The sequence below is a fragment of the Bubalus bubalis genome, chromosome 23 (genome assembly GCF_019923935.1).
Source record: "Bubalus bubalis isolate 160015118507 breed Murrah chromosome 23, NDDB_SH_1, whole genome shotgun sequence".
In the NCBI taxonomy this organism is placed as follows: Eukaryota; Metazoa; Chordata; class Mammalia; order Artiodactyla; family Bovidae; genus Bubalus; species Bubalus bubalis.
The window spans coordinates 37,595,419-37,619,719 of NC_059179.1; the positions used below are offsets into that span (position 1 = coordinate 37,595,419).

A 24,301-nucleotide genomic window follows, 5' to 3' on the forward strand; every position below is an offset into this window, starting at 1 on the left:
CTAGAACAACTTTTATATTAAATATAAGTTTCTGAGCTGTTTGCAAGGGAAACTTCGAAGTACAACATACTTGGCACAGAGTGTCTTAGAGGTGTAACTTTCTGGTCATTTGCTTAAATACCAGGTATCAGATCAATCTGTTTATGGCTACAGGGCACAGAATACAGCCAGGCTTGGGACCAACAGTTTACTGTCCATCTCAATTAGAAGCAGCAATGAGGCCGTTGAAGAGCTAGAGCCAGATTTCACATTTTTTGTGTGTGTGATCATTTTTCTTTTTTAATTGGAACATAATTGCTTTACAATGCTGTGTTAGTTTCTGCTGTATAACAATGTGAATTAGCCATATGTATACACAGGGGAAACAGTGGAAACAGTGTCAGACTTTATTTTTCTGGGCTCCAAAATCACTACAGATGGTGACTGCAGCCATGAAATTAAAAGACGCTTACTCCTTCGAAGGAAAGTTATGACCAACCTAGATAGCATATTCAAAAGCAGAGACATTTCTTTGCCAACAAAGGTTCGTCTAGTCAAGGCTATGGTTTTTCCTGTGGTCATGTATGGATGTGAGAGTTGGACTGTGAAGAAGGCTGAGCGCCAAAGAATTGATGCTTTTGAACTGTGGTGTTGGAGAAGACTCTTGAGAGTCCCTTGGACTGCAAGGAGATCCAACCAGTCCATTCTGAAGGAGATCAGCCCTGGTATTTCTTTGGAGGGAATGATGCTGAAGCTGAAACTCCAGTACTTTGGCCACCTCATGCAAAGAGTTGACTCATTGGAAAAGACTTTGATGCTGGGAGGGGTTTGGGGCAGGAGGAGAAGGGGACGACAGAGGATGAGATGGCTGGATGGCATCATTGACTCGATGGACGTGAGTCTCAGTGAACTCCGGGAGTTGGTGATGGACAGGGAGGCCTGGTGTGCTGCGATTCATGGGGTCACAAAGAGTCGGACACAACTGAGCAACTGATCTGATCTGATCTGATCCATATATCCCGGAGAAGGCAATGGCACCCCATTCCAGTACTCTTGCCTGGAAAATCCCATGGGCGGAGGAGCCTGGTAGGCTCCAGTCCAAGGGGTCGCTAAGTTGGACACGACTGAGTGACTTCACTTTCACTTTTCACTTTCACGCATTGGAGAAGGAAATGGCAACCCACTCCAGTGTTCCTGCCTGGAGAATCCCAGGGACGGGGGAGCCTGGTGGGCTGCCGTCTGTGGGGTTGCAGAGAGTCGGACACGACTGAAGCGACTTAGTAGCAGCAGCAGCATACATACATCCCCTCCCTCTTGAGCCTCCTTCCCACACCCCTATTCCACCACTTTATGTCATCACAGAGCATCGAACTGAGGAACTGAACTTCCTATGCTATAGAGCAGCTTCCTGCTGGTTAGCGATTTTACACATGGCAGTGTACATATGCCACTGTTACTCTCAATTCCTCCCACCGTCACCTTCACCCACTGTGTATTTTACCATCTATCACATTTAAAAATCAAAACCATAACTGATGATTCCACTAACTCCATTAGTTAGTCTTGGGGCTCTAGACTACTGGGTAACTATGCTGCTTCCAAAGATTCAACTGAATTCTCAACTGTTTTCCACTAACGTTTATCACTCGACCAGAAAAGAGGAGATACTATGTTTATTAGCTGTCTTCTTTCAAACTCTTATTAGCAAAGAGAATTCACAATTTACCGTCTTTTTCACAAAAAAGTGTAACTCTTAAAACATACATATGGCAAATGTCTTGTTTTTATCACTTGGCAAACAATTATCAACTCCCATAAACTTTTTCAAAGACCTGGCATTAAAATTAACCACTTCATAAAGGTTTAAATCATAACAGATCTTAAAACTCATAAGCCAGATAAATAAAAAATAAAATAATCTGTCAGATAAAGAGAACTGCCACCACAGAAGTAAATTTTCATGCCTTGTCCCAAATGATGACAAAAATTATTTTTAAAAGAGATGGGTGTTTCTTAAAAAGGCATATATTAATAGTACAGGGGATAAACCGTAAATTCTCTCACAAAGACTTTACAAGTACACATCTTTTTTGTTAGCTGCTGCTGCTAAGTCACATCAGTCGTGTCTGACTCTGTGTGACCCCGCAGACGGAAGTCCACCAGGCTCCTCTGTCCCTGGGATTCTCCCGGCAAGAATACTAGAGTGGGCTGCCATTTCCTTCTCCAATGCATGCATGCTGCTGCTGCTGCTGCTAAGTTGCTTCAGCCGTGTCTGACTCTGCGACCCCATAGACGGCAGCCCACCAGGCTCCCCCGTCCCTGGGATTCGCCAGGCAAGAACACTGGAGTGGGTTGCCATTTCCTTATCCACCAGTTCTATGCTATTGCTGCTGCTGCTGCTAAGCCGCTTCAGTCGTGTCCGACTCTGTGCGACCCCATAGACGGCCTCCTACCAGGAGCCTCTGTCTCTGGGATTCTCCAGGCAAGAACACTGGAGTGGGGTGCCATTGCCTTCTCCTTCTCTTTTTGTTAGCAGAATGTCTAAATTTTCAGTCATCACATCTTAATGAATGGGTAAAAAAAACAACAAAATAAACAACAAAAATACTGAAATAAACTCAGTACTAGGACCAATTCAAATTCTTCGAAGAAAAACTGCTATGTCTGAGATGGCCTGTATTCAGTATTGGATTTGAATTTTAGCTCTAACATTTACTAGTTTTGTGGTCTCAGGCAAGTGAGTTATCCTCTATGGGTCTTCTTTGTGAAAAGGGGACACTAATATCTACCACCCTGGGGTGTTGTCAAGATTAAATGAACTCCAGGAATAAATGACTAATACAATCCAGGCACTTTAATTATCTCTGTTCAGGTGGATGAGGAAGACCTCTTTCTCGGATAAAAATACAAGTGAGACCCCTTACGTGTTAAAATGGAATGCTAGCTTGGCCACCTAATAATCTTGTCTCTAAGGCAACTGGATGGTAAATTAGGGCTGCATCCTTTCATTGCCTCATCTGAGAGACAACAAAGATGTACAGATATGCTGAGAAAAAAAGTCCGTTATAAAAATACAATTGACCTAAGAGATCCAAAGAATAATAATGACCCTTTGCTCAGGTTCAAAGGCTCTTAGGAAAGCAAGCTGAGCCAAATGATTCCCTTGCCATACCCTAGGTTTCTTCTCTTTCTTTTTAAACGTGATTGAAGTCTGCATTAATATTTTGATCTGACACGAATGTAAATTTTACACAACCATTCCAGTGAAATAAAAAGCTCTGAAAAGTACGTCAAGTCTGAGCTGTTGCAGAAACAACGCAGTGGAACACTTTTGCTCTTTTTAATTCCTTTGTCAAACAGAAACAGCTGATTCTGAATCACCAAGTCAACTCGCAGCTCCATATATTGTCAACTGTCCTTCTGCAGGGTGATTTACACCTCACTAAGAAAGTATGAGAGCTTTAGAGCTGGACCATTATTTATTTTGAAATAATTTCAAACATACAGAAACACTGTACTAAGGGTTTCCATTCATCCTAAATCCAGACTTACCAATTATTAACGTTTTCCTACTTTTTTCCTCTCTCATATTTTTTCATGAACCATTTGAAAATGAGTTGCAGGCGTGATGTCCCCTCAGCATTAAATATTTGACCGTGTATTTCCTAACAAGGACATTTTGTTATATAACCACAGCACAGTTATCAAGGTCAGAAGATTAACATTGATATAATACTATTATCTAATTTATAGCCTTGATTCTAGCTGGGATGCAATTTTGAAATACCTACTAAAAGCTTTTCTTTTTTGGGATAATCTTTGATCAAGGAGTCATTTAGATCAGCGGTCAGCAAACTACAGTTATTTCTAAAAAAGTTTTACTGGAAAACAGCCACACGAATTTGCTTATGTACTGTCTCTGGCTGCTTTAGCATTAAACAGGTGAGTTGAGTAGTTCTGAGCCTTAGCATCTTGCCCACAAAGCTTAAAATATTTCCTATCGGCCCTTTATAGAAAAAGTGTGCCAAACCATGACTTAATGAATGTATGTGAATACATACATATATATACACACAGAGCCATTATATATTTCTCTACAACATCAAAAAATTGGAAAAAGTCCAAATGTTTACCAATAAATGGTTGGTTAAATAGATTATAGTACACGGTGGAGTATCATGCAGACATTAAAAAAAAATAACATGTATTGAGATAAAAATATGCCCTTGGTATATTGCTAAGTTGGAAAAAAAGCAGGTTATAAAATATACAATCTCATTTTATTCTTATTTACAGAACCATGTAATACCTGTGTGTATATGCTTGTATCTATAAAGTTCTTCTTAAAAGTTATTAGTGGTTTCTTTGGAAAGTAGGAATATGGCTGGCTTTTACAGCTTTATTTATAGCCTTCTCTCTTTTTTTTTAATATGGGCAAAAAAAGAAAGCTCATACCAATTTCCAAACATATATCAATTTTATCGTATATAAATTACTGATTTTACTGTTAAAATACACAAATATCCTCCAATTTCACAAATGAGTGTAACAAAAACTAAAACTCTGCTTCATGATACCTACACTTCCTTATGTTCAATGGTTTCCTACTTAGACTTGTGACAACATTCTCATACGTGTGCTAAGTCACATCAGTCGTGTCCAACTCTTTGTGACCCCAGGGACTGTGGCCTGCCAGGCTCCTCTGTCCAAGGATTCTCCATGCAAGACTACTGCAGTGGGTTGCCATACCTTCCTCCAGGGGATCTTTCCGACCCAGGGATCGAATGTGTATCTCATTGTGGTTCCTGCATTGGCAGGTGGGTTCTTTACTACAAGCACCACCAGGGAAGCCCAAAGTTCTGATCAGTTTACAAAAGATAATCATCAGCTGTGATGAGCAATAGCTAGTTGATCTCTATCTTTCTTCTAATAGCCTTTAATAACCTTGTAGATGTTTTTAAAAGTAACCATCTGAAAGTCTTAAAACAATACTATCCCTTCAGGAAGCTATTTCCTTGTCCTCCTCACCTTGTTATAGGAAGAATCTAAAAGAGAGAGGGGGATTTATAAGAATGTACAAAATATCAGATAGCACTAAAGACACTGGTGCAAAAGAGGCGGCATTTGGGTCAAGTTCAATAATAATAGTTACTGTTATAGTTACCATGACACTGGGCTAAGTGTCCAACCATTACTAGTATTTCTTTTTTAGAATTATGAAATAACTTGTTCACTGGCACAGAACTAGAGTGGGAGAACCGGACTTGAAGCCAGCATTCATGGAGACGGCATAGTAATGCAGAGCCCCAGCTCTGGAGTCACACAGCCTGGGTGTGCAGACTGTCTCACCATCTGCTTAGCTGGATGATCCGAGTCAGTTACTTTCTCTCTGTGCCTCAGTTTCCTCATACATAAAATGGAGATGATAATAGTGCCTATCCTTGAAGAGTTGTTATAAGAATTTAATGCATGCGTCTTAAAATCCCTAGAGGCACAGAGAAATCACTGGTATCTTCTTATTGCTCCTAAATACCACTGGACTGAACACATGTGGGCAAGGAGCTGTAATACACTGCAGGATCTCTGATAAAACCTAACACTTTTCTAAACTGTCTATTTCCTAGTTCTGTATCCTGCATCTGAGTGTATGACTCAGAAAATGAGCTATCTGGCTAAGTGGATTTCTATGGGAAGGTGCTACTGTGCCTTGAACAGAATGTTTTAGTTCATGACAAAGTAAGAACTTGGGGAATCAGTTTTACTTGGATCGCGGTGAACTGGAGAGTTCTAATAAAAAAAAACCCCAAACCAGTGTTTAGGTCTCATTAGTATTATTTCCTTAACGTGTTCTCAAAGGCTCTTTAAAAAAATTTTTAGATTCTTACTATTCTTTTGCGAAACCATTCTGCTTCTCTTTATCCTTGAATAAAGAAATCTAAAAACAGAGTGAAGTGAAGTGAAGTGAAGTGAAGTGAAAGTCGCTCAGTTGTGTCCGATTCTTTGCAACCCCATGGACTGTACAGTCCATGGAATTCTCCAGGCCAGAATACTGGAGTTGGTAGCCTTCCCCAACCCGGGGATCGAACCCAGGTGTCCTGCGTTGCAGGCGGATTCTTTACCAGCTGAGCCACAAGAGATATTTCAAATGAAGTGTTCAACTTACCAGATATTAAAACTTTGAACAACAGCACTGAAAATATTAAAAACAAATGAACAAAAAACAATAAATCAAAGCAGCACATTTAAAAAAAAATTATCTCCGGACTGACCTCTGACCATCACTGTCCCCTAACATATTACAGGTACAGTGATGTGTACTCAGCACATCCAGAATGAGACCTCCTTTCTCTGCTTCCTTTACCCTCCTCATGGCTCTTGTCTTTCTGGTTTTTCTCTCATTCTCCAAAACCCTCCATTTTCCAGTGGTATCTGAGCCACTCTGATTCTATTTTCCACTTGCACCATTGTTCTGTTTTAGACTTCCATTACCCTTCACCTCTTCTATTTCAAGTCTTTCCCTTGTCAAATCATCCTTGCTTTTACCCATTTGCTGCCAGGTTTAGTGAACATTTTATTACCTACTATATGCCAGATATTGTACTAGGCATTTTAATATAGAGAATCTCATTTATCTATAGGAGAAGACAACGGCACCCCACTCCAGTGCTCTTGCCTGGAAAATCCCATTGATGGTGGAGCCTGGTGGGCTGCAGTCCATGGGGTCGCAAAGAGTCAGACACGACTGAGCAACTTCACTTTCACGCATTGGAGAAGGAAATGGCAACCCACTCCAGTGTTCTCGCTTGGAGAATCCCAGGGACGGGGGAGCCTGGTGGGCTACCGTCTATGGGGTCACACAGAGTCAGACATGACTGAAGTGACTTAGCAGCATTTATCTACTGGTTCAGTTGGTAAAGAATCTGCCTGCAATTGCAGGAAACCTGGGTTCGATCCCTGGGTAGCAAAGTTTCCCTGGAGAAGGAAATGACAACCCACTTCAGTATTCTTGCCTGGAGAATCCCATGGACAGAGGAGCCGGGCAGCCTACGGTCCATGGGATCACAAAGAGTTGGACACGACTGAGCAGTATTTGAGAGACAAATAAAATACTTGTGAATGAGATAGGTTTGGGGACTTTAAGATCCTCCTGCCAATAAGTGAAACAGCTAAGACTCAAAGTGAGAGCCAAGTCTGTTTAAATCAAGATTGTGCTGACATCAGTTTCATTCTAAAAGCCTCCGTAACTGCTGTCTGGGAGTTAAGTCAAATTTAACATGATCCCACTGCTTTTACTCTTGTTTTGCATGATCTACCTGCATTACCAAATTCTTTAGCCAACCTGGAGGACTCAATGCATGCTCACTCACTCAGTTGCTTCAGTTGTGTCCGACTCTCTGTGACCCTATGGACTGTAACCCACAGGCTCCTCTGTCCATGGGATTCTCCCATGAATACTGGGAGTGGGTTGCAAGAACACTGGAGTGGATTGCCATGCTCTCCTCCAGGGGATCTTCCTGATCCAGGGATTGAGTCTTTTTATGTCTCCTGCAGTGGCAGGCGGGTTGTTCTTTTTTTTTTTTTTTTAACCACTAGCGCCATCTGGGAAGCCCCCAATGTATCCTAAACATGCTCAAACATTCATACTATTTATTTGAATTTACCCCATGTTTTCCACCCTTAAATGCCCTCCCTATTACATTTCAAAATCCTACATATACTGTGAAGCTTGGCTCAAATGTCACCTCAAAATATTCTTTCCTGGTTTTCCCAAAAGAAAGCTATTTACCCTCCAATGGAACCTTGTAATACTTTATCACGGAACTCTCTTAGAGCATTCATGTGCTAACAGGAATATTGATGCTTATCATGTTGTTGTTGATCAGTTGCTAAGTCGTGTCCAGCTCTTTGTGGCCCCATGGACTGCAGCAGCCAGGCTCCCCTGTCCTTCACTATCTCCTAGAGTTTGCTCAAATTCATGTCCATTAAGTCAGTGATGATATCTTACCATGTCATTCTCTGCTGCCCCCTTCTCTTTTTGCCTTCCATCTTTCCTAGCATCAGGGTCTTTCCCAGTGAGTCAGCTCTTTGCATCAGGTGGCCAAAGTATTGGAGCTTTAGCATCAGTCCTTCCAATGAATATTCAGGTATGTTCATTATATTGCTGATCTTATTTCCTCCTCCTTGAAGGAAAGGACCACATTCTCATCACCTTGCACCTCATGCTCACTTTCCTCTTTCTCATACTCAATGCTTTATACTGACTTGATTTGGAGATACTTCTGTATTTTAACCTAAATTCCTACTCTTTTCACAGGATTTCACAATCATATTAAACACAGAAAACATGAGACAGAAAACTGCATCCTTCATTTCTAACGAAGATGAACTTAAGAGTGGAAATGCTAAATAGGATTTACTACTAAAGCTCAAAGGTATTTAGTTTATTTAAGAAGCCAAATTATAGAGGGTTATATATGGTTAAAATTTCACTGAGTCCCTACTGAATTCATAAATATTATCAAATGGAACTAAAGCAGAGTTTTCATAAAAACTGACATTTTCAAAAAAGCTTTATTTGTTTTAATCTTTCTCTTCCTTTCGACAAGATTAAGACTGTAAATGGCAAATGGTTAAACAGGAGCGCCAAAAAATACCATCTGCAAGGCATCTGGCCTTAAACAAACACACCAAAATGCCAGCTCTGAAGTATCTACCTTAATGTGTTTATAAATTTGTCTCTTATGTTCTTACTTAAAATCACAGTTCTTTAGGGAGCTCTTTTCAACAGTTTGTATGTACACACAATTCATGGACATATAATATTCAGCATGAACTTCTAAAACTCTCCAAAACTAAGAAAGAAGCGAGGCAAGTAAAATTTTAGATCCCAGTCATTTTATTTCAGGATATGTTGAACTACACACATTGGATAAGAAGTTCTGGTATTCTTAATAATGCCATTATACTATTATGTGCCACATGTGTAAATTCCTCACTCTAAAAACCAGGCCTCTTGAATACTGATCAGTAAATCTGTGGTTATCCTTAACCTAAATATTTTTATTTGCTTAAAACATACATCAGAGATAGACTTGAAGGGAGAAAGGAGACAGAAATGTGACTAAGTCATGCTGAAAGTTTGGAAGAAACACTGTGGGATCTAAATTTTACTAGCCTTACTTCCCTTTAAGTTGTGGGGAGTTTTAGAAGCTCTTGCTGAACACAGGGAAGAATTATAATATTATTAGCAGAGGCTAGAGGCTGGAGCATCAAGCAGATTTTTCCAGCAGAAGGTACGAGTATAGTGAATTTGTGTCCTGTGAGAAGTATGGAGCCATGAAGGCCGCCAATCCTCCTCGTCCCCTCCCAGGACATTCACCGAACGACTGCAAAATACCAGGAATTCTAATAGGTGCAGGACACATAGCGTAAATAGAACAGAACATATTTGTGCTCCTGCAAGGTCTCTCAGCAAGTACGTAGTGTGCAGTGTTACCAGAGACCTTTTAAGTACCCTTCTTTTAGCATCTGATTATCACCAGGGCTATGAGATTTACCTTCACAGACCCATAGACTTAGTTCCTTGACTCCGTAAATTTGATCATTCTATTGTTTACTTTTTATATTTATATTCTTCCATTAATCATTCACCTGCATTTGTCTTTTCAGCTGAAGAACATTAATTTTTTCCCATCCATTTATCTTTATGTAGCTACCTCACTTCCATGTAAACTTTAGTTCTTTCTCCCTAGATTACCTAGCAAATATACATTTGTAGTATTATAGAAAACAGAAATGTACAAACAACTTATTCTGAGAATTTCTTAGCTTTAAAATCAGCATATTCACTTTGTGACACTCACTCTAATGAAAAGCTGTCTTGTTTTGGAGGTACGATATAACTGTCTATTTCTTTAGGGAAACTAGATTTCACATATTTTAGGCACAGTTTGGAATTCTTTCTTACACATTTGTCCTAAGAGCGCGTTCTCAATTCTGTACCTCTTAACGGGGCACATTCTAGAAGTTTAATGATATGTGCAAAGCTGAGTTGCTTTCTCTATATTTGTGTTGTCGGATATAGTCACGTGGTTGAACACTTGAAATGTGGCTAGGATGAATTGTGATCTGTTGTAGTTGTAAAATCTGCACCACATTTCAAAGACTATAAAAAAAAAGTCTCCTTAAATTTTATGTTATGCGGAAATGACAATGTTTTAGGTTTATGGGTCAAATAAAAGATTACTAAAACTGTTTACTGGCTAATTTCTACTTTTTCAAACGTGGCTACAAGAACATTTAAAATTACTTAAGTGGCATGCATTTTATTTATATTGGAGAGTGCTATTGTTTGCGAAAACTCGTCAAAGGCCTGAACTCAATCATCCAGGATATTACATCCAATCATTTTTACCGTTTCCCCTTATCCTTAAGGCAAATCTGTGACAAAATATTCTCCTAGTAATTAGATGATTTGGGAACCTATAGTATGGATATTCATCAAAAGCTTTTTGAAAGTTGAGAATGCATTTACTGTTTCCATTTCTTTTATATGTTTGTTAAGCATCTTCATACTAGACAGGAAAGATTTCCATATACATTGCATTTTCTCCCAAATGACTAGCTTCCTTCTACAAAATGCTTCCTGTATTCAGTGGCCCTAACCTTCACTCTGGAAGTAGAAGAAGAATCATTCAGTTCAGTCGCTCAGTCGTGTCCGACTCTTTGCGTCTCCATGGACTGCAGCACACCAGGTGTCCCTGTCCATCACCAACTCCCGGAATTTATTCAAACTCATGTCCACAGAGTCGGTGATGCCATCCAACCATCTTATCCTTTGTCGTCCACGTCTCCTCCCGCCTACAATCTTTCCCAGCATCAGTGTCTTTTCTAATGAGTCAATTCTTCACATCAGGTGGCCAAAGTATTGGAGTTTAAGCTTCAACATCAGTCCTTCCAATGAATATTCAGGACTGATTTCCTTTAGGATGGACTGGTTGGATCTCTTGGCTGTCCAATGGACTCTCAAGAGTCTTGTCCAACACCACAGTTCAAAAGCATCAATTGTTCAGTGCTCAGCTTTCTTTATAGTTCAACTCTCACATCCATACATGACTACTGGAAAAACCATAGTCTTGACTAGACGGACCTTTGTTGGCAAAGCAATGTCTCTGCTTTTTAACATGCTGTCTAGGTTGGTCATAACTTTTCTTCCAAAAAGTAAGACTCTTTTAATTTCATGGCTGCAGTTACCATCTGCAGTGATTTTGGAGCCCCCCAAAATAAGGTCTAGGACAGTTTCCCCATCTATTTGCCATAAAGTGATTGGCCCAGATGCCATGATCTTAGTTTTCAGAATGGTGAGTTTTAAACCAACTTTTTCACTCTGCTCTTTCACTTTCATCAAGAGGCTCTTTAGTTCCTCTTCACTTTCTGCCATAAGGGTGGTGTCATCTGCATATCTGAGGTTATTGATGTCTCTCCCACCAATCTTAATTCCAGCTTGTGCTTCATCCAGCCCAGCATTTCTCATGATGTACTCTGCATATAAATCAAATAAGCAGGGTGATAATATACAGCCTTGACGTACTCCTTCCCTATTTGGAACCAGTCTGTTGTTCCATGTCGTTGTAACTGTTGTTTCCTGACCTGCATACAGATTTCCCAAGAGGCAGGTCAGGTGGTCTGGTACTCCCATCTCTTTCAGAATTTTCCATAGTTTATTGTGATCCACACAGTCAAAGGCTTTGGCACAGTCAATAAAGCAGAAATAGATGTTTTTCTGGAACTCTCTTGCTTTTACAATAATCCAACAGATGTTGGCAATTTGATCTCTGGTTCCTCTGCATTATCTAAATCCAGCTTGAATACCTGCAAGTTAATAGTTCATGTACTGTTGAAGTCCGGCTTGGAGAATTTTGAGCATTACTTTATTAGCGTGTGAGATGAGTCCAATTGTGCACTAGTTTGAGCATTCCTTGGCACTGCCTTTCTTTGGGATTAGAATGAAAACTGACCATTTCCAGTCCTGTGGCCACTGCTGAGATTTCCAAATTTGCTGGGATATTGAGTGTAGCACTTTCACAGCATCATCTTTTAGGATCTGAAATAGCTCAACTGGAATTCCATCACCTCCACTAGCTTTGTTCGTAGTGATGCTTTCTAAGGCCCACTTGACTTCACATTCCAGGATGTCTGGCTCTAGGTCAGTGATCACACCATTGTGGTTATCTGAGTCATGAAGATCTTTTTTGTACAGATCTTCTGTGTATTCTTGCCACCTCTTCTTAATATCTTATGCTTCTGTTCAGTTCAGTTCAGTCGCTCAGTTGTGTCCAACTCTTTGCAACCCTATGAATCACAGCACGCCAGGCCTCCCTGTCCATCATCAACTCCCGGAGTTCACTCAAACTCATGTCCATTGAGTTGCTGATGCCATCCAGCCATCTCATCCTGTCGTCCCCTTCTCCTCCTGCCCCCAATCCCTCTGAGCATCAGGGTCTTTTCCAATGAGTCAACACTTCGCATGAGGTGGCCCAAGTATTGGAGTTTCAGCTTCAGCATCAGTCCCTCCAATGAATACCCAGGACTGATCTCCTTTAGGATGGATTGGTTGGATCTCCTTGCTTCTGTTAGGTCCATACATTTCTGTCCTTTATTGTGCTCATCTTTGCATGAAATGTTCCCTTGGTATCTCTAATTTTCTTGAAGAGATCGCTAGTCTTTCTCATTCTATTGCTTTCCTCTATTTCTTTGCACTGATCACTGAGGAAGGCTTTCTTAGCTCTCCTTGTTAGTCTTTTAAACTCTGCATTCAAATGGGTATATCTTTCCTTCTCTCCTTTGTTTTTTGGTTTTCTTCTTTTCACAGCTATTTGTAAGGCCTCCTCAGACAGCCATTTTGCTTTTTTGCATTTCTTTTTCTTGGAGATAGTCTTGATCACTGTCTCCTGTATAATGTCACAAACTTCCATCCATAGTTCTTCAAGCACTCTATTAGATTTAATCCCTTGAATCTATTTGTCACTTCCACTGTATAATCATAAGGGATTTGATTTAGGTCATACCTGAATGGTCTAGTGGTTTTCCCTACTTTCTTCAATTGAAGTCTGAATTTGGCAATTAGGAGTTCATGATCTGAGCCACAGTCAGCTCCTGGTCTTGTTTTTGCTGACTGTATAGAGCCTCTCCATCTTTGGCTGCAAATAATATAATCAATCTGATATCAGTGTTGATTATCTGGTGATGTCCACGTGTAGAGTCTTCTCTTGTGTTGTTGGAAAAGGGTGTTTGCTATGACCAGTGCGTTCTCTATTAGACTTTGCCCTGCTTCATTCTGTACTCCAAGGCCAAATTTGCCTGTTACTCCAGGTATCCCTTGACTTCCTACTTTTGCATTCCAGTCACCCATGATAAAAAGGACATCTTTTTTGGGTGTTAGTTCTAAAAGGTCTTGTAGGTATTCATAGAACTGTTCAACTTCGGCTTCTTCAGCATTACTACTCAGGGCACGGACTTGGATTACGGTGATACTGAATGGTTTGCCTTGGAAACGAACAGAGATCGTTCTATTGTTTTTGAGATTGCATCCAAGTACTGCATTTTGGACTCTTTTGTTGACTATGATGGCTACTCCATTTCTTCTAAGGGATTCTTGCCCATAGTCGTGGATATAATGGGCATCTGAGTTAAATTCACCCATTCCAGTCCATCTTAGTTCACTGATTCCTTGAATGTCGACATTCACTCTTGCCATCTCCTGTTTGACCACTTTTAATTTGTGTTGATTCACGGACCTAACCTTCCAGATTCCTATGCAATATTGCTCTTTACAGCATTGGACTTTGCTTCTATCACCAGTCACATCCCCAGCTGGGTGTTGTTTTTGTTTTGGCTCTGTCTCTTCATTCTTTCTAGAGATATTTCTCCACTGATCTCCAGTAGCAGATTCATTGGAGTCTATATTAAGGCAGATTATCAAGCTCAATCTTTGGCAATTAAACATGGCTGACCTTATTATGAAGGCTCTTTCACTCAACTTCCATCTGCCCACAGTCTCAAAGTTCTCCTTGCCTCTGGTCTAAAATAATCCACTAACACCACTCCCGAATTGTCTCCTAATTATCAGACTACCACACACAGTCTAATTTTTGTTAAGAGGTAGTGGGATTGGAGGGAACAAGAACAGATCCTATGAGCAAAAAGACTTTGGTTCTTTATATATGGTAAAAGAATCCAGTATTTCGTAGACTCTGAAGTATTACTTACATGACATATTTGGTTTACATGTTTCTTTTCCTATACTGACAGTTCTTAGAAAGTAGGCATCATCTCGTCAAATGTTTCTCTAATTCTAGTCAAAGTCAAAGTCGCTCGGTTGTGTCCAACTTTTTGAGACCCTATGGACTATACAGTCCATGGAATTCTCTAGGCCAGAATACTGGAGTGGGTAGCCTTTCCCTTCTCCAGGGGATCTTCCCAACCTAGGGATCGAACCCAGGTGTCCTGCATTGCAGGCATTATTTTTTACCAGCTGAGTCACAAGGGAAACCCAAGAATACTGGAGTGGGTAGCCTATTCCTTCTCCAGCGGATCTTCCTGACCCAGGAATTGAACTGGGGGTCTAATTCTAAGAGTAGGTTAAAAGAAAATGAAAGGGAATCTGATATAAATTATTTATCTCTCAGAATCAAATCCTTTAAAAAAATGAGGTTTTGATAGGGAAGCGGTAGTAGAGAGAAGGAAAAGTACCAATCAAGTAAAACAAAAAGATAAAGTCTAGACTCTAGATGACTTCTGACTTCATGATTTTGGATGTGGCTGATCCTATCTAAAGCCCTTCTTAGAGCAGTGGCCAATTTCAAGTTGCCAGCTGACAACACATAACCCTCTAAAAGGAATACATTCATTCTGATTAAGAGTTTCAAATTATTATTTATGGACTCTCCCCAAGTGGTTAGCAGAATGCTTTTCAGGAATTTATTACTTCTTATTTTTCAGACAAATCTGAAATGTCATGACATCTCCTAATGTCTTTAACGGTTCTCTCCGGCATCTACATACTGGGCTACGTAAGTGCTTAATAAGACATTAAGTGCTGCTGCTTTTCATTCTGAACACGTGACTGTAACAGTAGCTCTCTTTTGCCCATCTACTATATATCCAGAGAGGAGTCCTTGCTAATTCTTCATCACCTCAAAGGAAGACATCGGTATTCTTTCTTCCTGTTTGATAGTGACACATTTATGTGGATGGACTGCCTTAACAGTTATTTAGATTTTTATCCTTCTACCTCTAATTAGAGAAGGGAAAACTTAAATCTTACAAGAGACAATTGCTATCAAGGGTCTCAGGGCATAGTCTGGTAGACTGGAAGGAGAGGGAATAGGGCTAGTATCAAAAATGTACATTAAAAAGCTTGTCTTAAAAATTAAAACTCCTTTCATATTTTTATTCAAAATGGAGAACAAGGGAAAGCTAGACTGAACAGCCGGGTGCCAAAAGGCCTCCACTGCTTTTCCCTCAACCCCAGAATTTCCACAGCTCATTTTCATGGTGCCTTCTTCTCTTCTCCCCAAATGGCCTCAAGAATTTCACGTTGCACCAAGAATAAAACAATGTTTGAAGACTCCAGTGGCAGTTTGGATAACTGATGGAAGAGAAGACATGGACGGCACAGACAGGATAGTAAAGAGAGATAAAAGAAAAGAGTACTTCCAGATAACCTATCTTATGTCCAGGAGTAAGGGTAAAGCAAGTGGGTGGTCAAGGATGAGTGAGCTCTAATTCTGGGAGGGTAAGACTCAAGATCTCTCCTTCTTTAAAACCACGTATGTCTAAGTGACATTTATGAGATCTGTTTGCTTTACCATGCACACAATAATGATTATGTGTGATCAATATGTTTAATATGTGTATATGTTAAGTTGCTTCAGTCATGTCTGACTCTTTGCAACCCTATGGACCATAGCCTGCTTAGCTCCTCTGTCCATGGGATTCTGCAGGCAAGAATACTGGGGTGGGTTGCCATGCCCTTCTCCAGGGGATCTTCTGGACCCAGGGATTGAACCAGTGTGTCTTAGGTTTCCTGCATGGGCAGGTGGGTTCTTTATCACTAGCACCACCTGCGAAGTTCCATGTTTAATAGATGTCAGGTTAACTGTATTGTCAATAGAGCTGAGCTATACTGTTGTCTTCATCGTTTCCTACTGAAATATCATGGCCTGAAACTTTTTTAAAATCTGAAAACTCCTTAAATTTGTTCCTTAGTAAAAAAGCAAACTATCATCATCAAACCTGTATAGTGCAACAGACGGAAATAAATCATAAAGTACCCTGCCTCTTTTGGTGCAAGTAAATACATTTTTAGTATTGACACTGTCATCACTTGCAAGATGATCCTCTAATTTTTGTTTAAGCCTAATTTCCAATTTATTCCTCATTCTATCTCATGAGGAATCTTTACTTATTATTTTTAAAGAACAAAGGCTACCATAAAGTACTTCATTTACCCTATGAGCTCTTTTATTGTGCAAATAAGCTAACAAACAGGGCACCGAACTGAGTGTCTGATTTTGATCCAAACTTTCCTCAGATTTCTAATACGGTAGGAAGTAGGTTCTATGCAGGGTATTTATTAAATTATTCTTTTAAATTATTCTCTGACATTCCAAATTAAGAAAAATTTCACAAGACAATTAAGTTCTTTTCTTACTTAAGCCACTATTCATTAGATTTAGCTAGGACTTACACCTATTGCATTACAACTGTTCCACTTCCATCGCCAGCTCCAACATCTGTGCAATACCAAAAATTCAAAACTTTCCATTTATTATTGATCTTACCCAACTTAAGAGCATAAGGTACATTACACTTTAAAAAAAGGTTTGAAAAACTCAAAGGCATATTTAAAACATGTAATTAAGTTTCTTTCAAATACTTTTTTTAGCACATTTATTTTTTAATGATAAACTTTTTTCTAGCCAAATTTGCAATGTATCTCATATTATCAAATCCTATTCTCTAATGCTTTACGTAGTCTTGAGAAACACTGTGATTCTCCTCCCTAGGGTTATTGAATTCAGACACATGTGATTTAATGCCTGGAGACACTTCAGTGCTGCTGCCATTTTTGACACCAGATGTAATTACTAACCTAGAATTCCTTCCCCAAAACTACCTATGACATATGCTAAGATCTAAAATTATGACTCAAGATTAAAGTCTCAGTAACCTTTGCTACAAAATATTAAAGCTGTCTAATCGCATATCTTTGCAAATATAATAAAGGAAACTGAAAATGCCAACAGCAATGGCAAATTAGGACCCTTTCATATCTAGACAAAACAATGCTGGTTTTCACGTATTTATTTATTTGAGAACAAACTGTAAACCTGGCTATTTTCTCTGAGAAGTTGCTTCAAATTGTTTGAGATGTAACAAAGGAAAGGTGGCATGAACAACCACAAGAGAAAGGGGAGGTTTTCCTATAAAAAACTATTTTGACCCTGTCACTCAGTTCAGTTCAGTTCAGTCCTTCAGTCGTGTCCAGCTCTTTGCAGCCCTATGGACTGCAGTCCCATGTCCCAAATCCTATGCTCCTAATTACTTTCACATATTCAAACTCTGGGGGTCAGCCCATCCTCCCTTTTCAGCTTTATTTCTCCCTCCTTTCCCATACTCATTGAAATTACTCTATTCCAAAAGAATTTCACAGTGTTCAATTTTTTTACATAAGAATGTTCACAATTACTACATAGAGAAGCTGGCAACAATTCAAAAGTCAAAGGGACATCCATAAAAATACCACCTAACCATTAAAAGTCAAAATTTTTGAAAGCATGGTAATATGTTTATGTACCTGTTTAAAAAATTGAGAACTGTCTTTTTTAAAATGCTATGAAGAACAACAGACTATTCTAGAAATTCCAAAAAGTACCCTTACTGCTACTGTGAAACAGCTAGGTAATACAGTTCAAAAGTACTCATTCACCAGTATAATGAAGACAAAAGAGAGAGCTTTCTTAAATACTGGCTACCGAATAATAATCATAGGATTAGTTATACTGCCACCAAGAGTTAAATGTGAACAGCTAAATATTTAACTTATTAAACACAACTTTAAAAACACAATAATTTATTCCTGCAAAAAACTACTGATGTACTAAACAGATCTTACCTTAAAACAGACTAAAAGTAACTTTGGAGCGGTCTGGGGTACCAAAAGCACTCTTGGAATTTTATTATTCAGTTCAGTTCAGTTCAGGTGGTCAGTCGTGTTCGACTCTTTGCGACCCCATGAATCGCAGCACACCAGGCCTCCCTGTCCATCACAAGCTTCCGGAGCTCACTCAGACTCACGTCCATCGAGTCAGTGATGCCATCCAGCCATCTCATCCTCTGTCATCCCCTTCTCCTCCTGCCCTCAATCCCTCCCAGCATCAGAGTCTTCTCCAATGAGTCAACTCTTTGCATGAGGTGGCCAAAGTACTGGAGTTTCAGCTTCAGCATCATTCCTTACAAAGAAATCCCAGGGCTGATCTCCTTCAGAATGGACTGGTTGGATCTCCTTGCAGTCCAAGGGACTCTCAAGAGTCTTCTCCAACACCACAGTTCAAAAGCATCAATTCTTTGGCGCTCAGCCTTCTTCACAGTCCAACTCTCACATCCATACATGACCACAGGAAAAACCATAGCCTTGACTAGACGGACCTTTGTTGGCAAAGTAATGTCTCTGCTTTTCCATATGCTATCTAGGTTGATCATAACTTTCCTTCCAAGGAGTAAGCGTCTTTTAATTTCATGGCTGCAGTCACCATCTGTAGTGATTTTGGAGCCCAGAAAAATAAAGTCTGACACTGTTTCCACTGTTTCCCCATCTATTTCCCATGAAGTGGTGGGACTGGATGCCATGTAGGTCCCAAATCCATTCTCTTCTTTCCATTGCCTTGGCTACCACCTAGTTAAAGTAGCCAATGCCTCCCCTAAATGCCTCTTAACTGATCTGATCTCTCTGCAGGTTTACCCCTGTCCTCTTGTGATTCTTTGTCTGTGCAGGCAGACGAGTATCAAACCTCTCCCTGGGACAGCACAACAAAAACAGGGTCTCTTGTCTTGAGATACAAGAGACTGTTTCCCCAGCAGCTAACACAGTGCCTGGTACAAAGTACGTGCTCACAAAATATCTGATGAATCAATGAATGAATGAATGCTCTGAATGTACATACTTTTCAATGTTTTCAGAATTATTTCCCTCTGATCCCACAACTATGAAACAACTAAAGTTATAAAAAGAAAATTAGTCAAACAAGGTTTTTGATGCAAGCAAGCAATTAATATCATAGCTTTATGTGATTCATTTTATTATGGATGCATTACAAAAAAACAAATAAGAGCTGTTCATAAGTATTTGCAAATGACTAAAAATAACTCGATACAGAAATATTAAAAAAACACTTATAGAATATAAACTTTATACAGATGTAAAACTAAGCAAATTTATCTTACCATCTTAATAGAACTCCTTTGCTTTTCTTCCCAAACACCAGTACTCAGTTCAAGTGTGCAATGAATATTTGCTTCAGTGTCATAAGATCCAAAAATAAGTAATCTGAAGTATAAAATAAAATATAGGGACTATTATACCAATTATATGTATTAAACTTTTTCTTCCTGATCATTATACCAAAAGTTAATAAATTACTCTGTTAACAGAGGAAAAAATTTAATTAAATGCTTGGTACATGCTCTAGTAGAAAAGTGAAATAAAATGAAAAATCAGATGAAACTCTAGGACACACTGTTTCTAAGCAGCTTATTCAAAGAAAGTAGTATCTATTCATGAGGTTAAAAAAATTGACCAGACATCTATACATAGTAGCAAATGCTATAGATTTTCAAATCAGGCTGTTGAATTTTAAATATAAGTTGCAAAGTGATGCATATATACAGTATGATGCCATCTCTGTAAAAATTAAACACATAAAATAGTATAATATAGTTGCTTATGAACGCGTGCGCACACACACACACACACCTCTCCATCCACTAATGTGACTTGGGCAAATTATTTAACTTCTCTAAACTCATGTCTTCCTCTGGAAACTTCAGGCCAAAACCAGAAACTTACCTCTTAGAAGCAGCTGTTGTGAGAATAAGAGACAATGCACATAGGCATTTAGCATAGTGTTTAGCAAACAGTCTGGAGAAAGAAATGGCACCCCACTCCAGTACTCTTGCCTGGAGAACTCCATGGACAGAGGAGCCTGGTGGGCTGCAGTCTATGGCATCTCAAAACGTCAGACAAGACTGAGTGACTACCGCTTAGTGAACAGTCAGTGCTCACTATAGGTTTACTATTTCTATTACGGTGAAAACAACTGTCACAGAATAACTGTGCCACTTAATTTTACTGTTTAATATTTAGATCTAAAAAGGAAATCTTGGATCCAATCTTGCGATGATATAAAGCAGTTTTTCTTATTGAAGGAAAAAAACGTTACCCACATGTTCAACTTCTATATTACATATCTCCTAAGTCAGAATGTAAGTCTGCCAATGTGTTTTAGGAGTAAGTTTGCAAATAGCTTTAGCATTAATCACCATTTTGATTGTTACTCTATTACTTTATCTCTACACAAAGATCATAGGGACAGGAGTAAGATAATGAAAGAAAAGTGGATAAAAGACCTTATAGTATTAAGAGAAAATTATGTCCTAAGGTTGGAGAACTGAAGAAAACCATGCCCATACCTCACAAACTCGTTTCATAAACTGAAAAGTCAGAATAAACTCATAGCAAAAAAGTTCCTAAATTTAAATAATTTTTAATCTTAAATGGAAATTTAAACTTACTACCTAACAATTTATTGCCAAGAGCATTAAAAATCTTCATAATTCAAAAATACTAGGCTTAAAAATTGAGAATTTTCATTCAGCAAAGCTCTGCTGCCACCATCTGTTCAAAAGAGCAAACTACCTGAAGGATTTACTGTCGATCCAGAGAAGGCTATGCACCATCTGCTGCTGCTGCTGCTGCTAAGTCGCTTCAGTCGTGTCCGACTCTGTGCGACCCCATAGACGGCAGCCCACCAGGCTCCCCCGTCCCTGGGATTCTCCAGGCAAGAACACTGGAGTGGGTTGCCATTTCCTTCTCCAATGCATGAAAGTGAAAGTGAAGTCGCTCAGTCATGTCCGACTCTAGCGACCCCATGGACTGCAGCCCACCAGGCTCCTCCATCCATGGGATTTTCCAGGCAGGAGTACTGGAGTGGGGTGCCATTGCCTTCTCCAATGCACCATCTAGTACTCCCAAATTCTCAACAAGTATTACAGGATTCAGGAATGAGAAAGCATAATTCTTGCAATCCTTCCCTAAAACCATAAATCATTCTATATTTTTGACAACACTTTAAAAAAATTTTAAAAACATGTAATAAAAAGTAACCAAAAAGTAAGCCATAGAAATAAATGTCTGATAAGAAATAAATTTCTTTTTTGTTTCAGAAAATAAATTGCTGATAAGAAAACATAAAAGCAAACATTTTTGACCTTAATCAGGCAACAATTTCTTAAAACAGGAGACCAAAAGCACAGGTAACAAAAGAAAAAATAGGTGAATGGAACTTTACTGAAATTAAAATTTTTCTCCTTCAAAGGATACCACCAAGTAAGCAAAGACAATCCACAGAATGTGCAAATCAGATGTCTCATAAGGACCTATTATAACCCGATTGAAAAATGGACAAAGAATATGAATAGACATTTATCCAAAGAAGATATGCGAACAGCCAATCAACACATGAAAATATGCTCAACATCATTAGTCATCAGGGAAATGCAAATTAAAACCACAATGAGATACACTTCATACCCACTAGATGGCTAATGTAAAAAGAGAGAAATATGGGTGAGGATATGGAGAACCTAGAATCCTCACACATTGCTGGAGGGGTTGGAAAATGATGTACTCACTTGCTCCTTAAAAAGTTAACATAGAATTAACATATATGACCCAGAAATTCTACTCCTAGATATATAATCAAGAAAAATAAAAGCATACATTCACACAAAAACTTGACATGAATGTCCATGATAGCATTAGTCACAACAGCCAAAAAGTGAAAACAACCCATATGTCCGTGAGGTCATGAGCAGGTAAATAAGATACGGCATATGGCATATACACACGATGAAATATTATTTGGTAACAAAAGGCAATGAAGTGATGATACATGCTACAATATGGATAAACCCTGAAAACAAGGTAAGTGAAAAAAGCCAGTCACAAAAGACCTCGTACTGTATGGAATGTCTGCTGCTGCTGCTAAGTCGCTTCAGTTGTGTCCAACTCTGTGCGACCCCATAGACGGCAGCCCACCAGGCTCCCCCATCCCTGGGATTCTCCAAGCAAGAACACTGAAGTGGGTTGCCATTTCCTTCTCCAATGCACTGAAGTGAAAAGTGAAAGAAGTCGCTCAGTCGTGTCTGACTCTTAGCGACCTCATGGACTAAAGCCTGCCATGCTCCCCCGGTCCATGGGATTTTCCAGGCAAAAGAGTACTGGAGTGGGGTGCCATTGCTTTCTCCGATGGAATGTGTGGAAATAAGCAAATTTACAGAGGCAAAAGTAGCATCAAAGATCACTGATCATAGATCACCATAACAAATAATAATGAAAAAGTTTGAAATACTCTGGGAATTAACAAAATATGACATAGACACAAAGTGAGCAAATGCTGTAGGAAAAAATGGTGTTGACAGACTTGCTCAATGTAGGGTTGTCACTTAATGTAGGGTTGGCACAAACCCTCAATTTCTAAATGTAATATTTATGAAATACAGTAAAGCAAGGCGCAGTAAAACAGGTATACTTGTGTATCTCTACTGCTATTTCATGTAGTAAAACTATTTTCATGCTTCTGATATCTGAATAGTTAAAGAATTTGAGAAAATTAAGTACAAACCCCGATGACATAAAGCCAACACTGTGTTAAAATGCCAGACTCCAAAATATTTCAGTGTGATGTTGGTATGCTATACACTTACATATGATACCTTCAACAAAAGTGAACTGTGAAATGAACTGTGGTGAGAAAAATAGAATTCAACAGACTATTGGTTAAAAAGGTCTGGGGGAAGAGAACTAGGGAGAATAGGAATTGACTGCTACTGAGTGTGGAGCTTCTGCGACAGGGACAAAAATATTGTAAACTCAGACTGTGGTGACAGCTGTACCTTCTCCCTCTGAAGCAAGTGTCACTACTTCCCTTCAGGTCCTGGAGGAGAAACACTGTCTTGAACTTTATAACCTCTAATATTAGAAATAACCAATACTTGACCAAGTCAAAGTTCAATGAGATCATAACTCACCTAGACTCAAATTCTTAACATTCCTTGGCTGCTTCTGCCTACACCACCCACGTATTCTGTCACTCACTAAATCCTGCCCTAGGTATACCCTTTGGCCCTTTCGTTTCTACTAATACATGTATTTCAAGAACTTACTTCCTCACTTTTAACCTATAATACCTCTTAATTTGTTTCTGGGCCTTCAATTTCTCTTACCATGCAATGCGTACTATAAACAGCAATTTCTGAAAACAAGTGTTATCTTAATGTCACCTTCAGGTATCTTTAATAAGTTCATCAGAAGCACTTGATTGACAGTTATGGCATCATGGTGCAAAGGGAGGGAAAATTCAGATATAATACTCTTGAATTTTTATTTTTCTGACCACAGTTCATTTCACAGTTCACTTTTGTTGAAAGTATCATATTTAAGTATATAGCATGCCAACATCACACTGAAATATTTTGGAGTCTGGCATTTTAACACAGTGTTGGCTTTATGTCATCTGGGTTTGTACTTAATTTTCTTAAGTTCTTTTGCTATTCAGATATCAGAAGCATGAAAATAGTTGTTTTACTACATGAAATAGCAGTAGAGGTATACAAGCACACCTGTTTTACCATGCCTTGCTTTACTGCTCTTTGCTTTACTATATTTTGTAAATATCACAATTTTTAAAATTGAGGGTTTGTGACAACCCTGCATTGAGCAAGTAAGGCTATCAATACCATTTTTCCTACAGCATTTGCTCACTTTGTGTCTATGTCACATTTTGTTAATTCTCAGAGTATCTCAAATTTTTCATTATCATTATATTTGTTATGGTGATCTATGATGAATGATCCTTGATGCTATTATGTAATTATTTTGGAGCACCATGAAGAAGACAAACTTGTTTGACCTTAAAAAAATCTGTTAATGTACCTTTTATTTCAGTTGAACAATGCAGTGATAGTTTCAAGTGGAGAGAGA

The 24,301-nt window shown here is 39.1% G+C and overlaps 1 protein-coding gene across 2 annotated transcripts in view; it reads right to left on the minus strand.

The window, feature by feature from the left end:
* The window catches only part of PDZD8 (PDZ domain containing 8), a 79,483-nt gene that overhangs the window by 17,339 nt on the left and 37,843 nt on the right, over positions 1 to 24,301 (minus strand). For both annotated transcript variants that reach the window (XM_025274100.3, XM_025274099.3), the window contains one exon: positions 19,486 to 19,588. In XM_025274100.3, coding sequence (XP_025129885.2) covers positions 19,486 to 19,588 — 103 coding nt within the window. The remainder of the gene's footprint in view (positions 1 to 19,485; positions 19,589 to 24,301) is intronic.